This window comes from Halichoerus grypus, chromosome 6 (genome assembly GCF_964656455.1).
Source record: "Halichoerus grypus chromosome 6, mHalGry1.hap1.1, whole genome shotgun sequence".
NCBI classification, from domain to species: domain Eukaryota; kingdom Metazoa; phylum Chordata; class Mammalia; order Carnivora; family Phocidae; genus Halichoerus; species Halichoerus grypus.
Genome location: NC_135717.1, coordinates 38,948,356 through 38,970,519, shown reverse-complemented (window position 1 = coordinate 38,970,519; position 22,164 = coordinate 38,948,356). Strand labels below are relative to the sequence as shown.

The 22,164-nt window shown below is 63.5% G+C and overlaps 1 protein-coding gene across 2 annotated transcripts in view; it reads right to left on the bottom strand.

The window, feature by feature from the left end:
- The window catches only part of PKD1 (polycystin 1, transient receptor potential channel interacting), a 42,332-nt gene extending 21,170 nt beyond the window's left edge, over positions 1-21,162 (bottom strand). For both annotated transcript variants that reach the window (XM_036083261.2, XM_036083262.2), the window contains exons 1-12: positions 20,712-21,162; positions 7,037-7,108; positions 6,845-6,916; positions 6,368-6,537; positions 5,426-6,097; positions 5,116-5,299; positions 3,701-3,921; positions 3,204-3,319; positions 2,669-2,795; positions 2,100-2,347; positions 973-1,728; positions 161-292 (exon numbers count right to left, since the gene is read on the bottom strand). In XM_036083261.2, the coding sequence (XP_035939154.2) occupies positions 161-292; positions 973-1,728; positions 2,100-2,347; positions 2,669-2,795; positions 3,204-3,319; positions 3,701-3,921; positions 5,116-5,299; positions 5,426-6,097; positions 6,368-6,537; positions 6,845-6,916; positions 7,037-7,108; positions 20,712-20,926 (2,985 nt within the window). In that variant the 5' untranslated portion in view covers positions 20,927-21,162. The remainder of the gene's footprint in view (positions 1-160; positions 293-972; positions 1,729-2,099; positions 2,348-2,668; positions 2,796-3,203; positions 3,320-3,700; positions 3,922-5,115; positions 5,300-5,425; positions 6,098-6,367; positions 6,538-6,844; positions 6,917-7,036; positions 7,109-20,711) is intronic.
- Between the last annotated feature and the right edge of the window lie 1,002 nt (positions 21,163-22,164).

The following is a 22,164-nucleotide window of genomic DNA, read 5'->3' as shown; positions in this document are numbered from 1 at the left end:
GCTGCCGCGGGTGGGGCGCAGGCCGCGAGGCAGCACAGAGCCCTCCCCCGCATTCACCCACAGCCAGCCGAGGGGTCCTCGGGAGCAAAGCAGAACAGAAGGCAAAGGTGAGCGCTGCACGCCCTGGCCCGCCCCTGCCCCCACTGGTGCTCCCACCCACCGAGAGCTTGAAGACCGCGGCGCTCTGGTAGATGACGTTGAAGACCACGTTGTGGAAGGTCAGGGACTGCTTGTCATCAATGGTCCAGCGGAAGACCACGTCCGAGCCGGCCTCCACCACGGGGCTGTACCTCTGCCGGAAGGGCACAGCGTCGGCCGGCCCCAGGGCTTTGGTGGCCAATTCTGCCCTAAGCCCATGTCCCCCCCACCCGGACACACCTCCCGCTGGGGCTTCCTGGGCTGACTTCAAGACACCACCGGGGAGGGGGAGGCTGGAGGGGCCGCAGGGTGTGGGGCTGAGCTTGGACTGACATGCACTCCGACCTCTCAGCCCCTCACTTTTCCTATCTGGACAGTGACCTGGTACCAGTGACGGAAAGAGCCCACCATCTCTGAACCTCCCTACAGCCTGTCCCCAGGTTCCTGCACAGGCCGCCTGGGATAGCAAATGAGTCTCAAAGGGCCTTGTGGTTTTGGAGGTTCACCCCCGTCAGCCGACAGAACGGGTGTGACCAGGGGAAGTTGAGGCACATGACTGCATGAGCGGTAGGGGTCAGAAATGGCCCTTTTCACGGCCGCTTTATGCAGGCCACGGAGCTGGTGGCTGCCCGGTGTGGGGAGACAGCCCGGGACAGGGACAGCAGCAGGCCGCCTGGCACCAGACCCTCAGAAAGTACCCAGCAGAAGCTGCCCAAAACCGGCCATGGAGCCCGCTGTCCCGAGGCCAAGCTCCCCCTCGCCGGGGAGGGGCTGCTCTCGGCACGGGCCCCTCATCTCGGGGGGGCTCGGGGCAGGCCGGCCGGCCCCACTTACCACCAGGACTCCCTGCAGCACGCGGGCTTCGGGGCTGGGAGTGGCACGAAGGCCACGGATAGGCTCCTCGGCCTTCACCCGCAGGCTGAGGCTGGCCTGGCCGGCGCCGTTCTCCACCACGACCTCGACAGCGTGCTCGCCCTCACTCAGCCCAGGCAGCAGCAGCACGGAGAACAGGGTGGAGTTGGCCTCGAGGGCGCAGCCGGGCACCAGGGCAGCGACCGCGGCAGGGCAGGCGGCTTCGAAGGGCGCGCTCACGTTGCCCCCGGGCCAGTGGGCCGTGGCTGTGGCGTTGGTGCCGGAGTCCACCCGCAGCACCAAGGCTGAGCCGTTGGTGGGCACATAGAGGCGGCCGTCCTGGGGCGTGGGACGGGCCACCTGTAGCCCGGCCACCGGTGAGAGCACATCGAAGCTGCAGGACAGGTTGTGGGTGCACACGCTGTTGCGCACCGTGGCCCGCACCTCATAGCGCCCCGGCCGCTGCAGCCCCGGGTTGGGCCGCAGGCCCAGCAGGGGGGTGAGGCGCTCTGTGGCGGCGAGCAGCCGCAAGGCGCAGGCCGGGCCGGCTGGGGCTGCCTCCAGCTGGGCGGGCAGGTGGGCCAGCCAGGCCGCGGCAGTGGTGGAGAAGTACGGGGCCTCAGCGCCAGGAGCGCCCAGGGCCGGCGGGCAGCGCAGAAGGGCGCCCGGACCAGCGTCGTGCTGCAAGGCAATGAGGTCACCGGGGAGCAGGGGGCTGTCCTGGCCACGGAAGGTGACCTACGGGAGACGAAGGCAGGCTGCATCAGGTCCTCACAGTGGACCACCCTGGTCGGGGGGCTGCAAGGGAGCAGCTGGGCAGGGTCCACCCGGGATAACCCGGACTCACGCACACTCCGCCGGGCCTCATAGGGGCCCCCCAGGCACTCAGGGCAGGGACGGACAGGACAGGCTCGGGGACAGGGCTGTGCGCAGAGCACAGAGCAAGGATGCAGGCAGGGCGGGTCCCGGACAGGGCGGGACCTCTGAGGGACACTGCAGCCAAAACGAGCGGAAAGGCCAGCGCAGGGCAGGGGCAGGGGCAGGGTGCGCCGTGTGTGTGGGCGGGTAGCTGAGCAGGAAGCGGATGACACCAGGCCGGTGACACGTACTGAGTACTGGGCGGGAGGGCCCGGCGGCAGGGAGAAGAAGAGCTCCTTCCACAGTGCACAGGAGGCCCCGGGGGGTCCCGGCCCGGATGTGGACCCGTTGGCACAAGCCCGGGGGTGGCAGGGGTCGTCCAGTGGCAGGTGGAGACTAGCTCGGGGGCACCAGCGTCCCTCTGGGGTGCACGCAGGGACTGACTCAGTCGGGCTCTCCGGGGACCTGCTCTCAGGTTCCCTGCTGCTTCCTGGGGCCCCTGAAATGAGAAGAGGGGTGTCAGGGCCCTGGCCCGCTATCAAGCCACAGTCAGGGGCGCCCCCACGATGACACGAGGCCTTGCCAGGCAGCACCCCAGCCCCCAGCATCACTCCTCTACCACCCTCCCCACCCCCCAATACTGGGCCAGCTGACTGACCCAGGCGAGCCCCACACAGGCAGTCCTGCAGATCCCGAGCCTGAGTTGGTTTCTCTGTGGACACCACTCTGTCCACCTCAAGGCTGGAGACCTGTCCAGTGGCCAAGGGACCACTGCTTGTGACCGCACAGACACCCCCCCCCCCCCCGGACAGAGTCCCACCTGCTTCTGCTGTGGGCCTGAACACCTGCAGCCGCAGCTGGGCGGGCCGGCGGAGCTCCTGGGTGCCGAACTCGGCTGCGGTGAGGAAGGCTTCCCTGCTCACGCCCAGGCTGGGGAACACCATCACCTGGGGGGACGGGGCTGCTCAGCTCCACAGACCCCGACCCCCAGCCAGCCCCAGCCCTGCCGGCGCAGAGGGGAAGGAGCCACCAGACGGGGCTTCACACTGAGGAAGACAGTCACTCAGGATGAGAAATCAGGTCAAAACCACCTATGAGCACCAGGACCACCACCTTGTTTTGTGAAAAAGCCCACAAACATCCAGAGAGAAGGCTCAGGAGCATTCAGGGCTCTCAGACACTGGGAGGAGGTGCTGCTTCTCTCTGCACGGTGGTGGGTTTCCTACGGCATCTTTACTGGGCACACAGGACATTAGGAAGGCCCAGAAAAAAGAGCTTATTTTTGAAAAAACAGTGCAGCCAGACTAAGGCTCAGTCTCCAGACTGTGTCCTGGAGGGTCCTGGGGTCAGCCTACCTCGACAAGCTCCTGGGGGGCCGAGAGGGCCTCCTGCTGTGCCAGGGGGCTCAAGGGTCCCTGCAGGTCCCCACTGGGTGCTCCCACGAGGAAGGTCTCCGCGTCCCACACAGGACCTGGGATGGCAAGTGTGCAATGACGAGGAGAGCGTCAGGGGCCCGAGGCAGGGCCGGACCTGGGACTGAGCCCCCCAGCAGTAGCCTCAAACAGCTACCCCCCAGCTGTGTCTGTCTCATTGGGTGCAGGCTCTGCTCGGAACCACAAGTGCTCAGTGACACCTAATGGACGCTGAACAGCTAAGGAATGAGCCTAGGATGAGGATTGTGACTGTCCTGGCCAGACAGGAGGAGCTCCTATTTTGGGGGGAACAGCTGTCCTGGCCAGGACAGGAGGAGCCCCTGGGGCACCCAGGAGACCCTGCACAGTGGGGGGGGTGGGCGGCGGTCCTGGTCCAGGACAGAAGGTGACCCGCAGCACCTCCAGGGGCCCCAGCGCACCTCCAGGCCGCAGCTCGCAGACGTAGCTGTGGGGCACTGAGCACAGGTCCGTGTTGCACTGCCCCGCAGGCCCGAGCCGCACACAGCGCTCAGCCGTGGCAGGGTGCGGCTCCCCGGGCAGCCAGTTCTGGCAGCTCTCCAGGCTGAACGCCTCGCCCCGCACCGCAGGGCCTACCTCCGCCCCCTCCACAGAGGAGAAACCAATCCACACATCCAGGCTCCTGCAGGCAGGCAGAGGGGAGAGTGGGCGCTCAGGGGCTACCCGATAATAGGCACCCCTCCATCTGCCCTCTCTCCAGGAGCCTGCTCCTCACGGCATCCCCTCAGGGAGGCCTTGCCCCTGTCCCCATCTCTAGATGGGGAAATTGAGGCTCAGAGAGATGACCTGGCAAGCAAGGCCATGTCAGTGTCCACATAGCAGCCATGCCCACGGGGCCAGGGGCCCAGCTGAGGGCTCCTTGCAGGGGGAGGCTTCAGTCTGGCCAAGGGCTGTGTATTCTGTGACAGGGTGTGGGGGCCCCCGGGGTGCAGAGTGGCCGACTCTTGGTTTCGGCTCAGGTCATGATCTCAGGGTTGTGAGATCGAGCCCTCTGCCGTCGGGCTCTGTGCTCAGCGGGTAGCCTGCCTGAGATTCTCCCTCTCCTCCTGCCTCTGCCCCCTTCCCCTTCTCTCTCTCCCTCCCTCAAATGGATAAAAAAAAAATCTTAAAAAAAAAAAAAGCAGCTCTGGGTGTAGGTTTTGGGGAAAAAAACACATGCATCTCAGCCCCCCGAATAGGCTACTCCCCACAGCTCTGCCAAGCTAGGAAGACCCTTCTGGAGGGAGGGCTTCCAGACACATGGACGGCACAGGCACTGGGGCCCGGCTACTGCCAGTTAACCAGGTGACCTTGACCATTCTGGGCCTCGATTTCCCCTTCCGGACACTGAGGATGTCCAGGGTATGATCCACAGTCTGGTTGGCCCCTTCCCACACAGGGACACGGGGAGAAATCGGCATCTGGCCTCTGGCCGCGGCAAGCGTTGATGGCTGGGGGGAGGACTGGTGCTGGCTACAGGGAAGCACATTTCCTCTTGGGCCTGGGGGGCCGAGGGTGGCCTCCATGGTCACACCAGAACCGGCCCTACCCCTGCCAGGAGGGGCTCAGCAGGGGACAGCAGGGGGTGGGCAGCCTGTAGGACCCGGGATGCATCAACCCTACCCCCATGCACACATCTCTGTGTGGAGAGCTGATGGGAATGGCATCAGCTGAGCAAGACGGGGCTCCTTGGCTGCAGTCAGGCCAGCCAGCTGGATGTGGCTCCTCCAGCCACCCCCACCTGTCCTCCTGATCCTCCTCAAGCCTTAGGCTCTGTCCCCACCCCAGCATTCTGGGGACCCCACCTCACAGCCTCTCGGGGGGCGGGGGGCGGTACCTGGTGACCTGGGAGACCAGGAAGCGCTGGACGGCGGGACTGTCCACCATGGCCAGGGCGGCCCCGGCCCAGGCCTGGCACTGCTCCTGCGCCTGCAGCCAGGCGGCCTTCTCTGCCACCAGGCGGTAGCAGTGCCCATTGCCGGGGAAGATTGCGGTGTCCGAGGGGCAGAGCGGATGCACCACTGGGGGGTCGGCGGGCAGAGAAGGGGGCATCAGTGTGTCCCCAACCAGGACCACCCCACCCACGCCAGCCCCTGGGGGTGAGGAGGGGAGGGACAACCGAGGCCCGGGGGCGGCAGGGCACCCACCTCGGGCTGGCTCCTCGCCCACAGCCACAATGCTGTATGTGGCTTCGAGGTCCGAGCCGCCACGATTTCGGACACCAAGCTTGAGGGTCTCGTCACTGCGCACCGAGACGAGGCATGTGAGCTCCAGGGCCACAGGAGCGGCCTCCACCTGCACCTCAGCCCCCAGCCGGGCAGAGCCGGCCCCCAGGGCCAACACAGCTGTCACGTGATAGCGGCCGGGCAGCACGTAGCGGTGCGTGGTGGCGGGGCCAGCAACGTCCACCTTGGGGGAGCCGTCGCCGAAGTCCCAGTGTGTGGAGCTGACGGGCAGGGAGGCAGTGACGTGGAAGGCTGCTGGCTCGCCAGAGGCCAGGGGTCCCTGAGGCCCCACCAGGGCGGCCCCTGGGGAGGCAGGGAAGATGTTCCGGAGAAGGGCGGGGCCCCTGCAGGCAGGGGCGAGGGGCGATGGGGTGCTGGAGCAAAAGGGCAGGCAGGCCGAGGAGGCGTTGGGGGGCCGGGCCGCCCCGCACAGGCACCAGCCCTGGTCTGAGAGGGCCCCGAGGCCCTGGCCGGCCGCGAAACAGAAGGCACTGCATGCCGCGGGTGTCAGTGGGCCCTCGTGGGCAGCTGAGAAGGCCACCAGCACCACAGCGCCCGAGCTGTTGTCAGGAAGGCAGGCGATGTACTCCTCACCTGGACGGAGCAGACAGGCTGGTCCCCGGCATGCCCCGCTCCGGATCCCACATCACATCACCCCGCTGCTCTCACCACCTCCCACCTGCACTGGCCCCTTGGTCCACAGGACCCTCCGGACCCCCAACCCGGTCTGTCTCAACCACCGTGACTACTGTCCACGTGCCTCCCAGCCCCGCCCGCCCCCACCCAGGCTGGTGACCCCGGAGCACCTATGGGGACCTGCCCAGCAGGGAAGGCCCCAGCTGGCCCTGCTCCAGCCACACTCACCACAGCCGCCATCCAACAAGGGGACACCGAGGAGGGGCCGGCCAGCTAGGGGGCCGGGCCCGGCACACGTGGCTGCCTCGGGCCGAACCACGCGAACCTGCCGCTCCTCCACCCAGCGAGGCAGCCACGCCAGACCACAGTCACACTCCAGCGGGTTTCCACTCAGGTTTCTGCGGGAGGCGCAAGGCTGGGCACTCAGCGGATGGCAGGGCAGGTGAGGGGGCCCCGAGGAAGGGTCTCTGTTGGCCTCAACGCAAGGAGCGGGGGCCTGCGATGCCCTCACAAGCACAGCACCCCGCCATCCCTGTGGCAGTGCCGGGCCCTGAAAGAGCTCCGGTGGGCAAGCACACAGCCCCCAGCGCCTGGTCTCAAACAGGAATGGGCACGGAGGCCAGGTCAGGAGGGCAGGGAGGGTAACTGGGGGGGCCGGGGCGGGGGCTCGGGCTTGGCTACTGACACCCACCAAAAACAACTTACATTTCACTTAAATTAAATAAATTAGCAAATATTCCTTCTTCTAAAGTAGAAATCTTGTTGTTACTTATGTCCCTGGAAGAAAGGGGGGGATTCAGCAAGGTCTGAAGGAAGCCCCCATAACAGAAACAGTGACAGGCAGCCGCCACCCGCCCACCCCGTGCAATCACACAGCCCCCTGGAGCGGACACTCACAGCTCTGTCAGTGCGGAGAGGTTTGCCAGGAGCCCCACGTCCAGGGCCTGGAGCAGGTTGTGGGAGACATCTCTGGGGAGCAAGGTGGTCACTGGTCAGTGCCAGAGCCCCAGACAGGGCACAAAGCAGACCCAGGCCCACCCCCAGAGGCTCCCCCACACCCTCCAACTCCCTGCTCTTGAGGCCAGGATAGAGGATCCAAATGAACGGAGCAGGAGAGGGCTGGGAGCCCTCAGGACTCCATCCCCGCCCTGCCCCACTCCCCTCCTCTGCCCAGTCCCCCGCCCCCTGCCCCAGCAGTGCCATCCCACATAGGGCCTGAAACACACCACGGCAGCCCAAGGGTCTCCAGGGCCAGGGGCCTTGCTGCTGCCAGCTTGGGGGAGGGCTGGCCTCCGAGTGCCACCAAGACACAGTGGGGCACAAAGACCAGATAAGCAGGAGGGGACCCTGGGGGACCACCTCATCTCAGAGCTACGGTGACAGGCCACAGTAAACACGAGGTTAACAGAACCCCAGGACAAACACCGGCATGGTCTACAAGGTAACACACAGGGTTCAACAGGAAGCACAGGCGGGCAGGAATCAGGGAGGCCGGCTGAAAGGGGAGACGTGCACTGTGTCCGACCGCGCTGCTGCGTTGGGCGGACGCTCCAGAGACAGGCGGGCCCCACCAGAGTCCACGCAAGGGCACAGCGGACCAGGAGTGAGAGCCGGCTCTCCGTAAACCCCAGGAGGTTCAACACCAGCTGGGACGGGCGAGTGTCACAAAGCCCAAAGCCAAAGGTGACAACTGACGGGGAGAACACAGGAGAGCATCACACGATTCTCCGAGCGTCAGGCACCAGCAGCAATCAAACGGCAAAGCCAGAAGATCCAACTACAGAAAAACACGCAACCTCCACACAAAGCATCATAAATAAAACCAGACAACAGGCTGGGAAGCGCGCTACCAACTTCCAGCGGGGTCAAAGGCCCCAGCGCCCTTTCCGCACACACCTACCAGTCAGCGGCTCCAGGACCAGAGCACAGAACGCGAGCTTCACCAAAGAAACAGAGATCCCAGACGCGAGGAGACGCACTGGGGAGAGCAGCACGAAAGCACCTTCATCCGCCAAGTCGTGAATATTTCAGAACCACGACCCCTGGTGCTGGCGACAGCCCCCCCCCCCCGCCCCCACAAGGAGGGTCAAAGCCCTTCAAACAGCACACTCTGCGGCCAACGACTCCACTCTCCCTCCCAGCCTGGAGGTGGAGGCCACGGTTGCCCCTACCCATCCACTCCCCTGACCTGGGGGACACTTCTGGTCCCTGCTTCACTGCATCCTCCTCATCCCTGCCCCAGGCTCCCACGTCTGAGTAGCCCCCTGCTGTGGCCTCCAAACTGATGAGGCCTGGGCCTCCCACCTGCACAGCCTCTGCCCTTGCAGGTCACCGCTCGCCCTCAGATGTCCCCAGAATGCCTCTCACTGGCCCTAACCTGGCTCCCACTGACCACCCAGTCGTGCAGAGGCGGGGGGTCCACTGACACCTCCTCCTGGCCCAACCATTTCCAGGTCCTGCCAACCCAGCTCTTCCAACACTCAGACTCCCACCCTACCCCAAGCATGGCCTGGTCAGACAGCCCATCCCTGGGCACCTGCCTGGCTGCCGCGGCCCCTCCTATCTAAGCACCTGAGGCAGCCTGGGTGGGGCAGGGGTGGTGTCCCGCTCCCAAAAGTCACCCTCTGAAACGGAGCCTGCTCCAAATACAGCAGGACCTGAGAAGGGGCTGGTGCGAAAACAAGGTCCTCATGGGAAAGCTGAGGGGCACACACAGGCCCCTGAGGACATGGGGGAGGAGGGGGTCCCAGGGCTTCGCAGGCTGGGATGCCTGGTGCAGCACCCCAGCCTGGCTCATGATGCTGCAGACCACGTCTGGAACCAGGCTCAGGAAACGACCCCCACCACAGCCCAACCGCTGCTTCACCCGGGAGGCCTGCTGGCCACGCAGGGTCTCACGGAGACCAACAAGGGCTGGGGGCTGCGAACTGGGCCTTCGCCAGGCCGCTCTGCCAACCTGGCCCCCAACACAGCCAGGGGGCCGCCTGGAGGGGCGCCAGAAGCATACTGTGACCCAAGTGGGAAGCCAGGCCCAGAGGGGCTCCCATTCCCCTGGAGGGGTGGGGCGGGTGGGGCCGGAGCACCTGTTGGGAGCAGGTGGGGCTGGGGGCCAGGGGTCTCCACCTGGAGCAGCCCCCCACTGCTGTGACCGGTATGCCCAACCAAGCAAGAGCCAGGGCGGCTAACTTGGCAAGTTCAACTTCCAGGCAAGAGGTTCAAAAACGCAGCACAAGCCGGAGCCTCACACGGCAGAGGGCCCCCAGCCCCAAGAACCAGGGTCACCACAGACGCCCCTCCCCTCACCTGTGGGGAGAGACAGGATTTACAGTGGCAGTGACCAGAGCCCATTGGTCGATCGGCGGGTGCAGCCCCCTCAGCACACGGATGCAAGAGAAATCCAGGTGCAAAATGCAGCCCTGCCCCCTGCAACTGTTCAAACTAAGATCTAAAGAAAGTGCCGGAAAGGGTGCACCATTAGCAGCTCCTGTCTTGAGAGCACGCGAGTCCCCTGAGTTTTCCACCCTCCTTTTGCCCTTGAAGTAGGAGAAACAGGGTAGGAGTGGATGGACAGGCTGCCCCGGGGGCCTGGAGTAGGGGTTTCAGAGGGGAACAGGCGGCGAGGGGACTGGCAAGGGGGGCCAGGAGCCCCATCAGAAGAGGAGGCTGGGGCAGCACGGCCGCCTCCACTCAAGAAGTGGCACTCTCACTGACCATGGGCTGGGGCTAGAGCCCTGCCCCATCCCAGCTCGGTGCCCCGAGGTCTCCGCGAGCCTCTTGGCTTCCCATCTGGGGGGGAGGGTGGACACAGAGAGACAGCGTGCATGGCTATATGCGCAGGTCCGTCTCCACCCAGAACCTGGGTTCCAGGAACTCCATGGCTGGAAAGGTCTTTGGGGGCCAGGGGACACGGGGACAGGATTTTCTGGCTAGGTTACCTGTGCCCCCCACAATGGAGCCTAGATTCCCCCGTCCCTTCTCACACGCCCCGTCCCTTCTCACACGTGGCAGAGGAAGGGGTGCTTTCTGATGGGTCGGGCTGGGCCTTCCTCTAGGGTACACTGCCCGCCCTGTGTTCCACAGGCTCACCCCAGCCGGCCCACTCCCACTCCCAGGGTAGGGTGGGCAGGCCAGGCCAGGAGACCAGGGAGAGGTTGGCCAGACTCCCACCCAACTGGTCAAGCACGATGCTCAATCTTGGGCCTCAAGCAGAAGACAAAAGAAAGAAGGAAAATCCCTAAAATGTTTTCCACATCCCATTTTCTGGAAAATCCATCACGAGTGGCAGCTGCTGGGAACCGCCCGTGGTGCCTGAGAAACCAGGGCAGCGGGTGGGCGGGGCGGGTCAAGCTCAGCGTCCAGGCCACTCAGCCAGCATCCACCCCGGCCCGTCAGGACATTGCTGTCCCTGGCCTCACTGGCCCATGGCTCCAGGCCATCCTCGGGCCAGTTAAGTCCTCCATCCAGCTCTGTGTGGCCCAGCAGCCCCACTGAGGCTCCCCTCTCCTGCATGCGGAAGGCCCCACGTCAGTCAGTCACAGGCACTGGCCACGTGCTCCCTGCTCTCCAGGGTCCAGTTGAGCCCCCCACCCCCCGCACTCACCTGGGCCTAGCCTGGCCCCTGGGGCACAGAAAATATCAACAGGCTCCCCAGGATCTTCCGCGGCCAAGGTCCCGTGCCCCAAGGGCATACCATGCCCTGAGCCCCAGCCCCCCAGCCTGCCCCACGGTGTGGGAGCGTCTGTTTGGGGCAGGCCATGGGTAACCGTGTACACTGGGAGAGATGGGAAGGGCAGAGGGGACCCTGAGGGGGAGCTCTGAGCGTCACTGGAAGGAGGACATGGAAAGAGAACACTGGTAGGGTCCTCACCCAGTCCCACACCCCCAAGGTCCTCAACAGCCATTTGTCCACATTTATTCTTGCCATCAATGTTCTGGGGGAATGCCAAGGAGGCCTCGGCCAGCCCTCCCCCCGAGGTGACATCATCATAGTCTGACACCCTGCCCCCACACCGGTGTTCCCCAGGTCTTACAACCGCAGGGGAGAGACACAGCAGGCCCAGGGAGCCGCCAAAGGAGCCCAGCACAGCCCAAGCCGCAGGGGCTGGCCAAGCAGCGGCTGGCCTCTACTGGGAGGAGGGCCAGCAGCCTGGCTGGACAGCACCCCTAAGAGGTCCCGGGCCAAGCAGGGCCCACCCTCTGGGCCAGCTAGATACTCCCCAGCCCCTCCAAGGCCCACACAAGCAACCTCCACAGACCCCCAGGCCAGGGCTGGAGGGGTCAGGCCAGCTTCGGGAGGAGGTGGGTGACCTGGGGACCCACACACCACCAGGCGACAGGCACACACCCACGACAGCACAAAACACATGTCACCTCCCCAGGCACCAGGGATCAGGTTGAGAGGCTGGCCTTCCTTCTCCTCCCCCACAGTGACCCAGCAGTCCACTGGGGAGCCCAGGCTGTCCCCCATGCTCCCCCTGCCTTCCAGACCAGACATCCTCATGAGGGGGGACACCAGCCTCTTCTGGGGTACAGGCCCCCAACGGCATGTCTGGGTCTGCTCTTTCCTGCTCCAAGCAGAAGCCTGGTGGAGGGTCCTTGCTTCCACCACCAAGCTGGAGGTGCCCAGCAGGTGCTGAAGGACCCCCATCGGATAGGCAGCTCCCCCTTGCCCTCTCCACACAAGGCTCAGCACCTGCGTCCCGCCCCTGCTCACATCAGGGCCCCAGCGGGGAGAGGTGAGAAAGGGCTGCACCCAGAAGAGGGGAGTGGATCAGGGTGCGTGAAGGTAGAAGCCAAGGAGAGGGTGGTCACAAGCAGGTCTGCAGTGTTCCTGAGCCTGGGGTGGCTCCAAGAGCACTCTACCCTTCTAGAGCTGAGGAACTGGAGGCCCCAGAGAAGCTGGGACCCTGCCCTGCAGCGCTGAGTGGCCTCAGTTTCCTCCTCTGCCACGGAGAGGAGCGGCTCGTGTGCCCGTTCCCCAGTCCAGATGCTGGGCGGGGTCTGGGGGCCAGCCGGAGCCCCCAAGGAAACATCTGCACATTCCAGACGCATGTGGTCAGCGGCGGGGGCGAGTGCCAGGCCCCAGCCCGTCACCCCCCACCCCTGCGCTGGCCGCCGTGCTGGAAACAGGGCTTGGGGGGGAACGGGCTCCAGAGGGGCCACTGCAGAGGTTATGTAACCCACTCCTCCAGAGCCAGCAGCTGCCTCCTCCCTCTGGCAGGACGGGACAGCATGCTGGCAGGAGAGAGGGTACCCCCCTCCCCATCCAAGGCCCAGGGCTCCGTGCTGTTCCCTCCACCACGGGGCTCCTGGAAACACAGCCTCGGCTGGCCTGTCCTTTCCCTGGAGGCACTGCCAGCTCTGGGGGGAAACAGGTTCTCCTCAGCCCAGCGAGGAGGACCCCCGACACATCCCCTCAGGAGCCAGGCCCAGGCAAAAGGGGAGAGGCTACAGTGCTGAACCTGCCCCCCCGCACCGGGCCCTGGGGCTGGCGACGCCGCAGCCCCCCCCCCCCCAGCACCGGGGGCAGGCCGCCGGGAGCACTGAGCCAGTTTGAGTGTAATAACCTCATTCTGTTTTCATTCCGTCTATTTATGGTGAGCAAGGCTGGCTTCCAGGGCCGGAAATGATGTGTAAATTAATGAATTCGAGTTTAGGAAGGAGCGGATTTGAAGACAAACATGCGGACAGGGCCAGCTGGGGAGGGGGCAGAGGCAGGCTCTCCATGGAGGGGTCTGCTGGCCCCAGGGCAGCGGTGAGGGGCTGTCTCAGCCTCCAAAGTGAGGAGAAGAGGTCTGCATGGGAACCTCCCAGATCCAGGAGGTGGCCCACGTTTCACAGCGTTTTGTGGGGGCCCCCACACCCGAGCTCTGCCCCTCCCACTGCTGAATTCTCACCAGGATGGGGCATAGATAGCTGGTGTGGTGATGCTGCACGCAGGCCAGGCCAAGGAGGGGAACTCAGATCTGCAGAAAGGAGGCGAGCGGGGGGTGTCCTCCACATTGGGACAGAAAGATCAAGCCACCCTGAGGCAGCCACCTTCAGAGCATTAACAAGACAGGGTGGGGCCCCCTCCCAGGAGAGGGTCTAGCCTGCTCCTCCCCCTGTGGCTAGGGATTTGGGGTCCCCTTCAGGGCAAAGGCAGCAAAAGGACCAGCACCAAGGGTGCCCAGCCTCCCCCCAGATGTGGCATCTGTACTCAGCAGCTGCGCTCAGACCTGTCACAGCCAGCCAGGCCAGGAGCACGCCATCCCATTTTATAGGTGGGAATGCGGAGGCTCGGGGAGGCTGCCCTGCTCGTCCCACCATCACCTCCCCAGAGTCGGGAGACTGAAGGAGGAAGGCTGGGCTCTTCCCCATCCTGGCGGTGGGGGGCTGGCACGTGGCCTCTGGCTTGCCAGGGGCAGAGACATCAGTCCAGCGTGGCTAGCCAGCCCATCACCCCCTCGGCCCCGGGCATGGCCAATGGCACGGAGCAGCCTGACCCCAGGGCTATACAGCAGCTTGCAGGCACCGGACCCTGGAGGCCAATCGTGCTGTTAGCCTTGCCCTGAGCACTGGCCTTCATTCCCTGCTTCCAGAAGGAAAAGCTGGCTTCTGGCCCTGCCTTAAGACAAAGCCCTTTCCAGGGGGGGCCCCATAGCATCCTTCAGGGCACGGGGGCTGCTAAAATCAGGGACACCACACTTGGCCAGGCCTGGGCCCACAGGCACCTCAGGGAGAGAATGAGCCCTGCCCACCTTGGCCACAAACGCAGCCCCTTCCCTGGCACGGGCGGCTGGGCACCACTGGGCCCCTTGGCGGAGATGGCTGCCAAGCCACAAAGAACGAGGTGTTCCGGGAAAAAAGGACGTGAGCTGCATTTTCCAGCTGCGTTCTATTCGGCAGCAAGACTGCAGGCACGCTCGGCCGGCGCCCCCGCTGCACGCGGCCCACCCCGTGGACACGGCCCCGCCTTGGCCGGCTGGAGACGCACAAGCACCCAGCTCAGAGGGCCAGACGGCCGCCGCCACCCCAGACAGCGGCAGGACAAACGGGATGTTTTCATTCCAGAGTGCTCCGTGGGCTGGGCCCGTCTGGGTTCCCACTGCTGGCGCTGGCCACTGCAGAGTGTTCCGGAAAGGAAAATGTGCATCTCCATCCAAAATGGCTTCCTCACTTGAAACCAAGCTCAGCCAGGGCGTCCCTCAAGAGCCAGGGTCTCAAGAGCTGTGGGGGAGCACGGGTAGTGGCAGAAGCACACCCCATCCCACAGGCAGCGTGTGGGGGCAGGAGCCACGTCCTCCAGGGCCACCCAGCCAGCTGTCAGAAGACGGTGGCCAGCGACAAGCTGCCCAGGGCCAAGGCAGAGCAACAGAGAGAGGAGGCGGGGGCCCCCACAGGAGACACCCTGGTCTCAGGCCCTGAGAGAGCCGCAGGATGAGCCTGCAGAGAAGCAGGAGAGGGAAACTGAGTCTCACCGACACAGTGTGCCTATGCTGCAGCAAGATCACCCGGGTGTGCCGTGCGCGTGATGGTGGAGCCAGCAGCAGGGCTGATGTGGGGGGCATCAAGCAGCTCTCGTGGCCAGGGATTTCAGCGGTGCCCCAACACCCCAGGTCACAGAACAAGGTGAACATGGGAAGTGACACTTTCTAGTCACACCTCAAAGCTTCACTGTGTCACAAATCCGTACCTGAACGCATCAAAAACACAAATGCACAAAACTGACACCCAACACCAGAGGAGCGTGCCAGGGGTCCCGACTCCCAACAGCTGCATGGCCCTGCACTGAAGACACCTCTGAGGTCAGAGCAGAGGGGGCAGCAAGGCTTCTGGACCTCGGGGCCTCCCTCCAGCTGGAGCTCAGGGCTGTACAGGAGTCCGCCCCCCCCCATTTGGTCTGAACAACGCAGTGACTGGCACACGTGCTCAGGGCTCCTCTCCGTGCTTCTGTTCTGTCAGCAGGGCAGGTCCCAAGGACCCATCGGCCAGTGGCCAGTGCTTGGGGACAAGGTAATGGGCTCTGAGGATGTGGACAGAATGGAGCCAAGGGGCCACCCTGGCAATGGTTACAGTTACCGTGGTCCCAGCGCTGAGCCCTATGGACACGCCCACAACCCCAGAAGGGACATCCATCCTCGGTGCCCACCGTACGAGTGAGGAGACTAAAGCTTGGGAAGGCTGAGAGACGCGGCCAAGGTCACGCAGGAAATGGAGGAGGTGGGATTGAATCAGGTCTGATTCAGGGCCAGAGTCCCGACTGCTGGGTCCCCACGCCTCCCTCCCAGAACCAGACAGGAAGTCAGTGGGAAGAACCCCAGCACAGATAGCAGATCGACGCCCGAAGACGGAGCTGCAGGGAAGGGCCAAGCCAGCAGCTGAGGCCAGAGCCCAGAGCCCACCCAGTCCCACTCAATCCCACGGGGGGTGCCCCCCACCGCCACTTCTATGAGCCAGGCCCCTGTGTGCGGCACTGGGGGTATGCCCCAGAGCGCGCTGATGCAATCACCTCTCCGCCACAACTCACCAGCCATGTGACCCTAGGAAGTGACTTAACCTCAGGGAGCCTCAGTTTCCTGGTCTGTAAAATGGGACCAAGAGAGCTTCCAATGCCATAGCATCATGGGGATGGAAGGTGACATAGGACAGAAAGGGCTTAGCAAGGAGCCCAGCACGTGGCAACCACGGAGGGAGAGGACGACCCAGTGGTGGGGAGTGGGGTGCACACCCCTAGCTATTTTCAGAGATTTCGTTTTCAATTCAGTTGTACCTCACATACTATAAAGTTCACCCTTGTGAAGCTTACAACTCAGTGGTTCCTAGTGTGTTCTCAAGGTTGCACAACCAGCACCACTGTCTGATTCCACAACATTCTCACCCCAAACAGAAACACCTCCCCTACTCAGCTAGACACGCTAGTCTGCTTTCTGGTTCCATGCATTTGCCTGTTCTAGACATTTCCTACCAGTGAAATCATTCAACACGTGGCCTCTTATGTCTGGCTTCTTTCACTTAACATGTCTTCAAGGCTTGTACAGGTTGGAGCAGGTGTCAGGGCTCCGTTCCTGTTAACGGCTGAGTAATACTCCAGTGGATTGGCAGACCACGTTCGGTTCCTCTGTTCTTCTGTTGCTGGACACCTGCGCTGTCTCCACGTTCTGGCTACTATGAATCCTGCCGCTGTGAACATTTGTGTACAAATTTCTGTGTGGACCCAGGTTTCACTTCTCTTGGGCAGACACCTAGGAGTAGAATGGCTGGGTCCTACCGAGGAGCCGGCAGACCGCCCTCCAGAGGGCCGCCCCATTCTGCGTCCCGCCAGGGTTGTGTGGGTGGTCCGATTTCTCCACACCTCGAGACGCTGGCTACCATCTGTCTGCGACAGCCGTCCACATGGGCGTGAGGGGCATCTCACTGCAGTTCGATCTGCGTTTCCCTGAAAGCAACATGTTGAGCTTCTTTTCATGTGCTTACTGGTCATCTGTCTCTTTTTTGGAGGTATGTCTGCTCAGATCCTTCACCCATTTTTTAATTGGACCCTTGATCTCATTCACGTTGAGAATACATAAAAACCTTGTTGTCGCTGTTTTTAATCAACGTTCTGGCTACGAGTCCCTCGCCACGTAAAAGACTCGCACATGCTCTCCACCTGGCAGCTGTTTGGCAGGTGGGCTCATTTTCCTAGAGGTGGCGGTCCTCCCTACTCCCAGCACCACCCAGCTCCTGAGGGTTGCTGGAACTGTGGGTTCTCCGGTGTTGGTCTCTTCAAGTACCTGAGTGTTGCAGATGCAGCCCAAGCCTCCCCATTCACCTTCCCGCCCAGGCAGGGGGCCCTCCTACAGCGTGTCCTCCTGTCGACAGCTCTGGCAAATGTGCATTCCGTGTCCTCTTGGGAAACTACGGCTACACATGCATTTGTATTCTGAATTCCAAGGGCTGGCTGCGCACCTCAGGGGACATGAACGTGAGAGCAGCTGGGCGTGCAGGACGCCCAGATCCTCCCAAGACCCATCTCCACCCAGTAGCCAGTGTTCTGTGCCTCTTCCGTCTGGGACCCTTCAATGCTGTCCCCAACAGTTGCCTGGATAAAGGCCTCACCTCCCACGCCTCCATCACCTGGGGCCTCAGAGACTCCTCCAGGCTGTCCCTTGTCTGGGACGCTCTCTCTCAGACCTTCCAATGTCACCTACACTGGGGGTCCTTCCAGGTAGCCCCTCTAAAGCAGCCCCCTCCCCATCATCTGTGTCTTTGGCTTAACATCAGCTTCCCGGTGAGAACTGACCCTCAGAGACTCCAGACACAGGGCCCGGCATGCAGCAGTCAGGCTCTCTGCCTGCTGAGGGCTCAGGGAGGGGACCATCTGTGGTCTGGCCAGTCCAAGGCAGCCTAACAGGTCACGCACACACCAGGCCCGCGGTCTGCTCCCCAATGCCCACCTTCCCTCGCACCCATGCGCTATGCAGATGCTAGAGATCTAGCCTCCTCCAGTCTCCCCGACTCTCCTGCCATTCAGGGGCACGGGCGGGGAAGGGTGAGGCCCTAAGTACCCCCCAGGTGACACAAGACCCTAAGGCCCTGATATTTCCATCAACGAACCAAGTCCCTACTGAGTTCCTGCCCCAAACCTAGTCCTAGACCGGTGGCTGAAGTGAGCAGCGCACAGCCCTGACAAGTGGCTGGCCCAAAGCAACCACACCTGAAACTGACCGACAGGCGACATGCGGAGCAGCACCTTCACATGTGAACTTCCCCTGGTGACGAACATGCTCAGTCTCTGCGGTCCTGTCCAACGCAGTAGCCAATGGCCACAAGCGCCTCCAGAGGACGTGACATGTGGCTTGCCACACAGCACAGCTCTGGAGCAACCGTCCAGCTACAGGACACAGAGGCAGGAGGACACAGGGGATGCCGCCATGGAGATGACACAGGCGCAGTCCAAACCCAGCTGCTCTCGGAGCCAGTTTCAACAAGTTGCATGAGGAAGGAAAGAGATGAGGGAGAGTGGACACCTCATCAGAAGACAAAAGACACGGACTAATTGTACCATGTGGACCTTATTTGGATCCTAATTCAAACGACTAAAAAAAAAATGGAGACAACCAAAAACCTAAACATGCTGGCACGGACGGGATTGGGGAATCGCTCACGGTCTTAGGTGTGACCACGTATAAAGTGATATAAGGTATAAGGTGTGATGCTTATACGTTAAAGGACAGGACAGCTGGCAACTGGTTCAAAGACGGACGGAGGTGGGGCATGGAGGGGCAGGACAGAGGGCGATGGGTCCATGAAGTTCAGCACGCAATTTTGTCTACTTCTTCTGGGTCTGTTCAAATTCTCCACGATAAAGCTTTTAAAACGGGACAACAGCAACACTTTGCTGAGTAACGTCATCTGTCTCAGGCGCCTTCCAGCAGCACTGTTAACCCAGGCGAGGGTTACCCAGGTCTGGCTCATGACAGAGGTACCAGGCCTGAACCCAGCAGGACCAGGAGAGAGCACAGTTTCCCTTGGGTTCCTGCTCCCTAGCCTCCAGAAATCTCCCAGAGGCAGCTTTGGGGTGTAAAGAACAGCGTGGGGTCTCCTCCGTTCCCCATCTACTTGTGTCTCAGGGTTCCATCGCAAGCTCAGAGGGGCCAGCAACCCTGGGAATCCTGCCGGCTCAGGCCGGGCCAGGCCACCAGCTCCCAGGACCTCCAAAACCCAGGAGCAGATCCTACAGAGACACATGCAAAGCAACAGTCTTGAGCTCCATCACTGTGCCCAAGAGGCTCCAGAGCCTGCACCTGCTGCAGGCCCCTGACTGAGCCACCTGTATTGTTTACTTCCTACCCAGCTCCTGGAGGCCAGCTCAGCATCAGCTGCTGGGGAAGCAGAGAATAACCAGAAGAAACCAGGCCTGACCTCAGCAGCTCCCAGCCCACCAGAGATGGAGGTATCTTCACCACAGTATCCAGAAACAAGGAGGGGGGTGGTGGGGAATCTGATCCGATTATGCTGGTGCAGGCAAGAGGCCATCTCCACAGAGACAGAGGGGATGGTGAATGCTCAAGGGGTCAGGTAGCAAAGCGACAGGCCCAGTGTGACCCCAGCACACACACCCCCATCCCGCCCCCAGCCATGGCTCCCAGCTGATCCTGGAGAACCTGCTCTTCCCCCACCCCCATCCCACTCACCAAAGCCCCAAGGACATCCAGACCACCCAGGAGAAATACCCATCCCTACTTCACCCACCTACTCCCCAACATCCAAACTCATCTGAACACTGACCATGGGGTCACCTAATTAAAGGTGGCCATACACTGGAGGCACCCAGGGAATATTACAGAACCAAATTCCAGGACCCATCCCCAGATTTCACAAGCCTGAGGATGTTAAATGCTCCCCAATGGATTCTAGCACGTGGCCAAGGACAGATGGGAGTCCTGGCTTCGGTAGCTGAAAGTGCCCAAGAAATCCAAACAGGGCCATGGGAATGCAGATCAGCAGGCCCTGAGCCTGCCCCTAGCCCGGGGACAACTGTCTGCAAATCTGGGTCCCCTGCACCCTGTCCATTCCAACTTCAGGTCCTGGGCATCTCCGTCAATCCCAGCTCTGCCATGTGCTGGCCGCAGGTTGGTACCTGGGCAAGTCACATCCCCTGAGTCTGTTTTCTCGTATGTAAAAGAGGAATCTTTGCTGTACCTCTGCCTCAGAGGGCTAGGGGAGGGTCACAGCCAGAGCCTGGCACAGGGCTCACAAAACACCTGAAAACAGCTCTTCAGCGTTTTAAACTACTCCTGCAACCCCACCTGCCCACTGTCCCCAGGATCACATCAGAGCCCTCTGAGCCCAGCCCACCTCCCCACAACTCCCTTGCAGTGCCACACTGGGGTGTGCCTTAACACCCACACATGACCAAATGCAGCCTCCGGACCTTGCACACACGGTTCCCTCCTCCCGTCCTGCGGCCACCTTGTCACTCCTCCTTTAACATCAGGCCAAGTCTTAACACATCCTTCAAATCTTTATCCAGACACCTCTTCCGGGAAGCCTTCCCCGCCATCCCAGACAGAGCTCTCCTCCTCCAGGCTTCCTGCTGCAGGGCTCCCAGGTGCAGAGCATCCCCCAGGCCAGGCTGCATTCTATTAGTCCTTAATTAGCGTCTAAGTGCCGGCCGGTTCCCTTCAGACACCTTCCACCCCGCCCCCGCGCGCTGTCTCAGGTTCCCCCATCAACTCGCGATTGCGGAGCCCCCCAGGTGGGGCGTTTCTGCGTTCAGAGAAACCGGGATTCTTCTGCTTCGCCCCGGCCCAGGCCAGGGGGGCTGAGGACCGCCCGCGGTCCCGGGTTTTCCTTATTTAGTCGGGCCGACCTCACTGAGCTGGAGCCTCGCCCTGGGAGAGGCCTGGCCCGCACTCCGTTTCCCCTTCAGAGGCCGGGGACGCGCCCACGCCCTGCGAGGCCCGCCAGGCCGGCGGCCTGCCCGGCCGGGCCTCTCCCCGGAGCCGAGGGTGCAGGCGCGCCGAGGCCGCCCCACGCCCCGGGCGCCCCCGAGTCCCGGCGCCATGGCAACCGCCCGGCCCGCGGCGCGGGGTGGCGGGGTACTCACAGCGAGGTGGCGTCGGCGGGGATGTGCAGCGCGGGTCCGAGCGTCCGCAGTCCGCGGCCGGAGCAGTTGACGCGGCAGGCGGAGCCGGGCTCCGGACCGCAGAGGCAGGGGGGCGCGCACGGCCCGCAGCCGCACCCGGAGACCCCCGCCAGCGCCGCGAGCCACAGGCCCAGGCCCAGGGCGAGCGCCAGGCGGGCGGGCGCGGCGGGCGGCATCGTCAGGGCAGCGCGCGCATGGCCCCGGCCCGGCCCCGAGCGCCCCCGAGCCCGCCCGGCGCCGGTGGCCGCGGCTCAGGCGGGGCCCGCGGACGGCATGGCGGGGCGCGGGGCGGGATCCGGCGGCGGCCGCGGCCTGTCTCCCTGCGCGACGCCCGCTCGGCGCTCGGGCCCGGCCGCGCTCTGCGTTCACCGCCGGCCAGTCGCGCGCTCGCGCTGCAGTGCGGGCCCGCCGCCGCCGCTCCTCCTCCTCCTCCCGGCGCGGGGCGGGGCGGCCAGAGGCCCCGCCCCTCGCTCTGCAGGGCGGCCGCGTACGGGGGCGGGGCGTCATTGGGCCCCGCCCCCTCCTCCCTCATGGGGTGGGCGGGGCGTCGCGCTGCCGCCCGGAGCGGTGGCGGCGGCGGCGGCTGGGCCTCTGCGATGCTGCCCTTCCGCGCCCTCCCGCGCCCTCCGGCTTCAGGTCCCCGCCGCGTCCGCGCCCCTCTGCCCTCCGCAGCCGCGAGCGTCACGGCTGTGCCAATACCAGCAGTGATAACCACCCTCTGTCCCGTTGCGTCTCCGCCGTGTTCCAAGCGCCTGGCACACGGTAGGCGCTCGGGAAAAACTCACGGCGTCCTCTCTTACCGTTCCTCCAAAGCGCCGGCGCGGTGTGGGGGCCAGTGCCCGCTATCACAGAGGCGACGGCCGAGGCGGGCCTCAGCGGGAGGAGGGGGGGGGGGCCAGCGCAGCATCCCCGCCGGCCGAGGGCAGGAGGCTGCCTCTGCGGCCAGCGCACCTGCGTCCCATCAAGCCTAAAAACGATGCACTCTAGTGGCTCTCGGGGCTGGGGGGTGGGGTGGGGAATGGGGAGTAACTGCTAGTGGGTATGAGGTGGATGCTTGACCTAAGCTGGCCGAGTGGCCACAGGGAGAAGTCCGCAGACTCCCACATGGGGGAGGACTCTATCCCACTGTCCTGAGACCTGGTGCCAGGCTGCATCCCAAGGTTTCGAGACTCCCTTTCTGTGTTCTGTCTCTCTGTTTAAACTAGCTGGTAAACCTCAACTAAACCCACAAGTGCTGGGCCCATGTCCTGCTGCCTCTCACTGGGAGAGTCCAAGCAGGGTCATTGTGAGACACCTGCAGCTCTGCGATTCACCTGGGCATGAAGTGGCACCCAAATCCCTCACTGTCCTCATCTGTGTAATGGAAATAGCAAACCAATGTCTTAGGGCTGGGGGAGGATTGCATCCAGCTCAG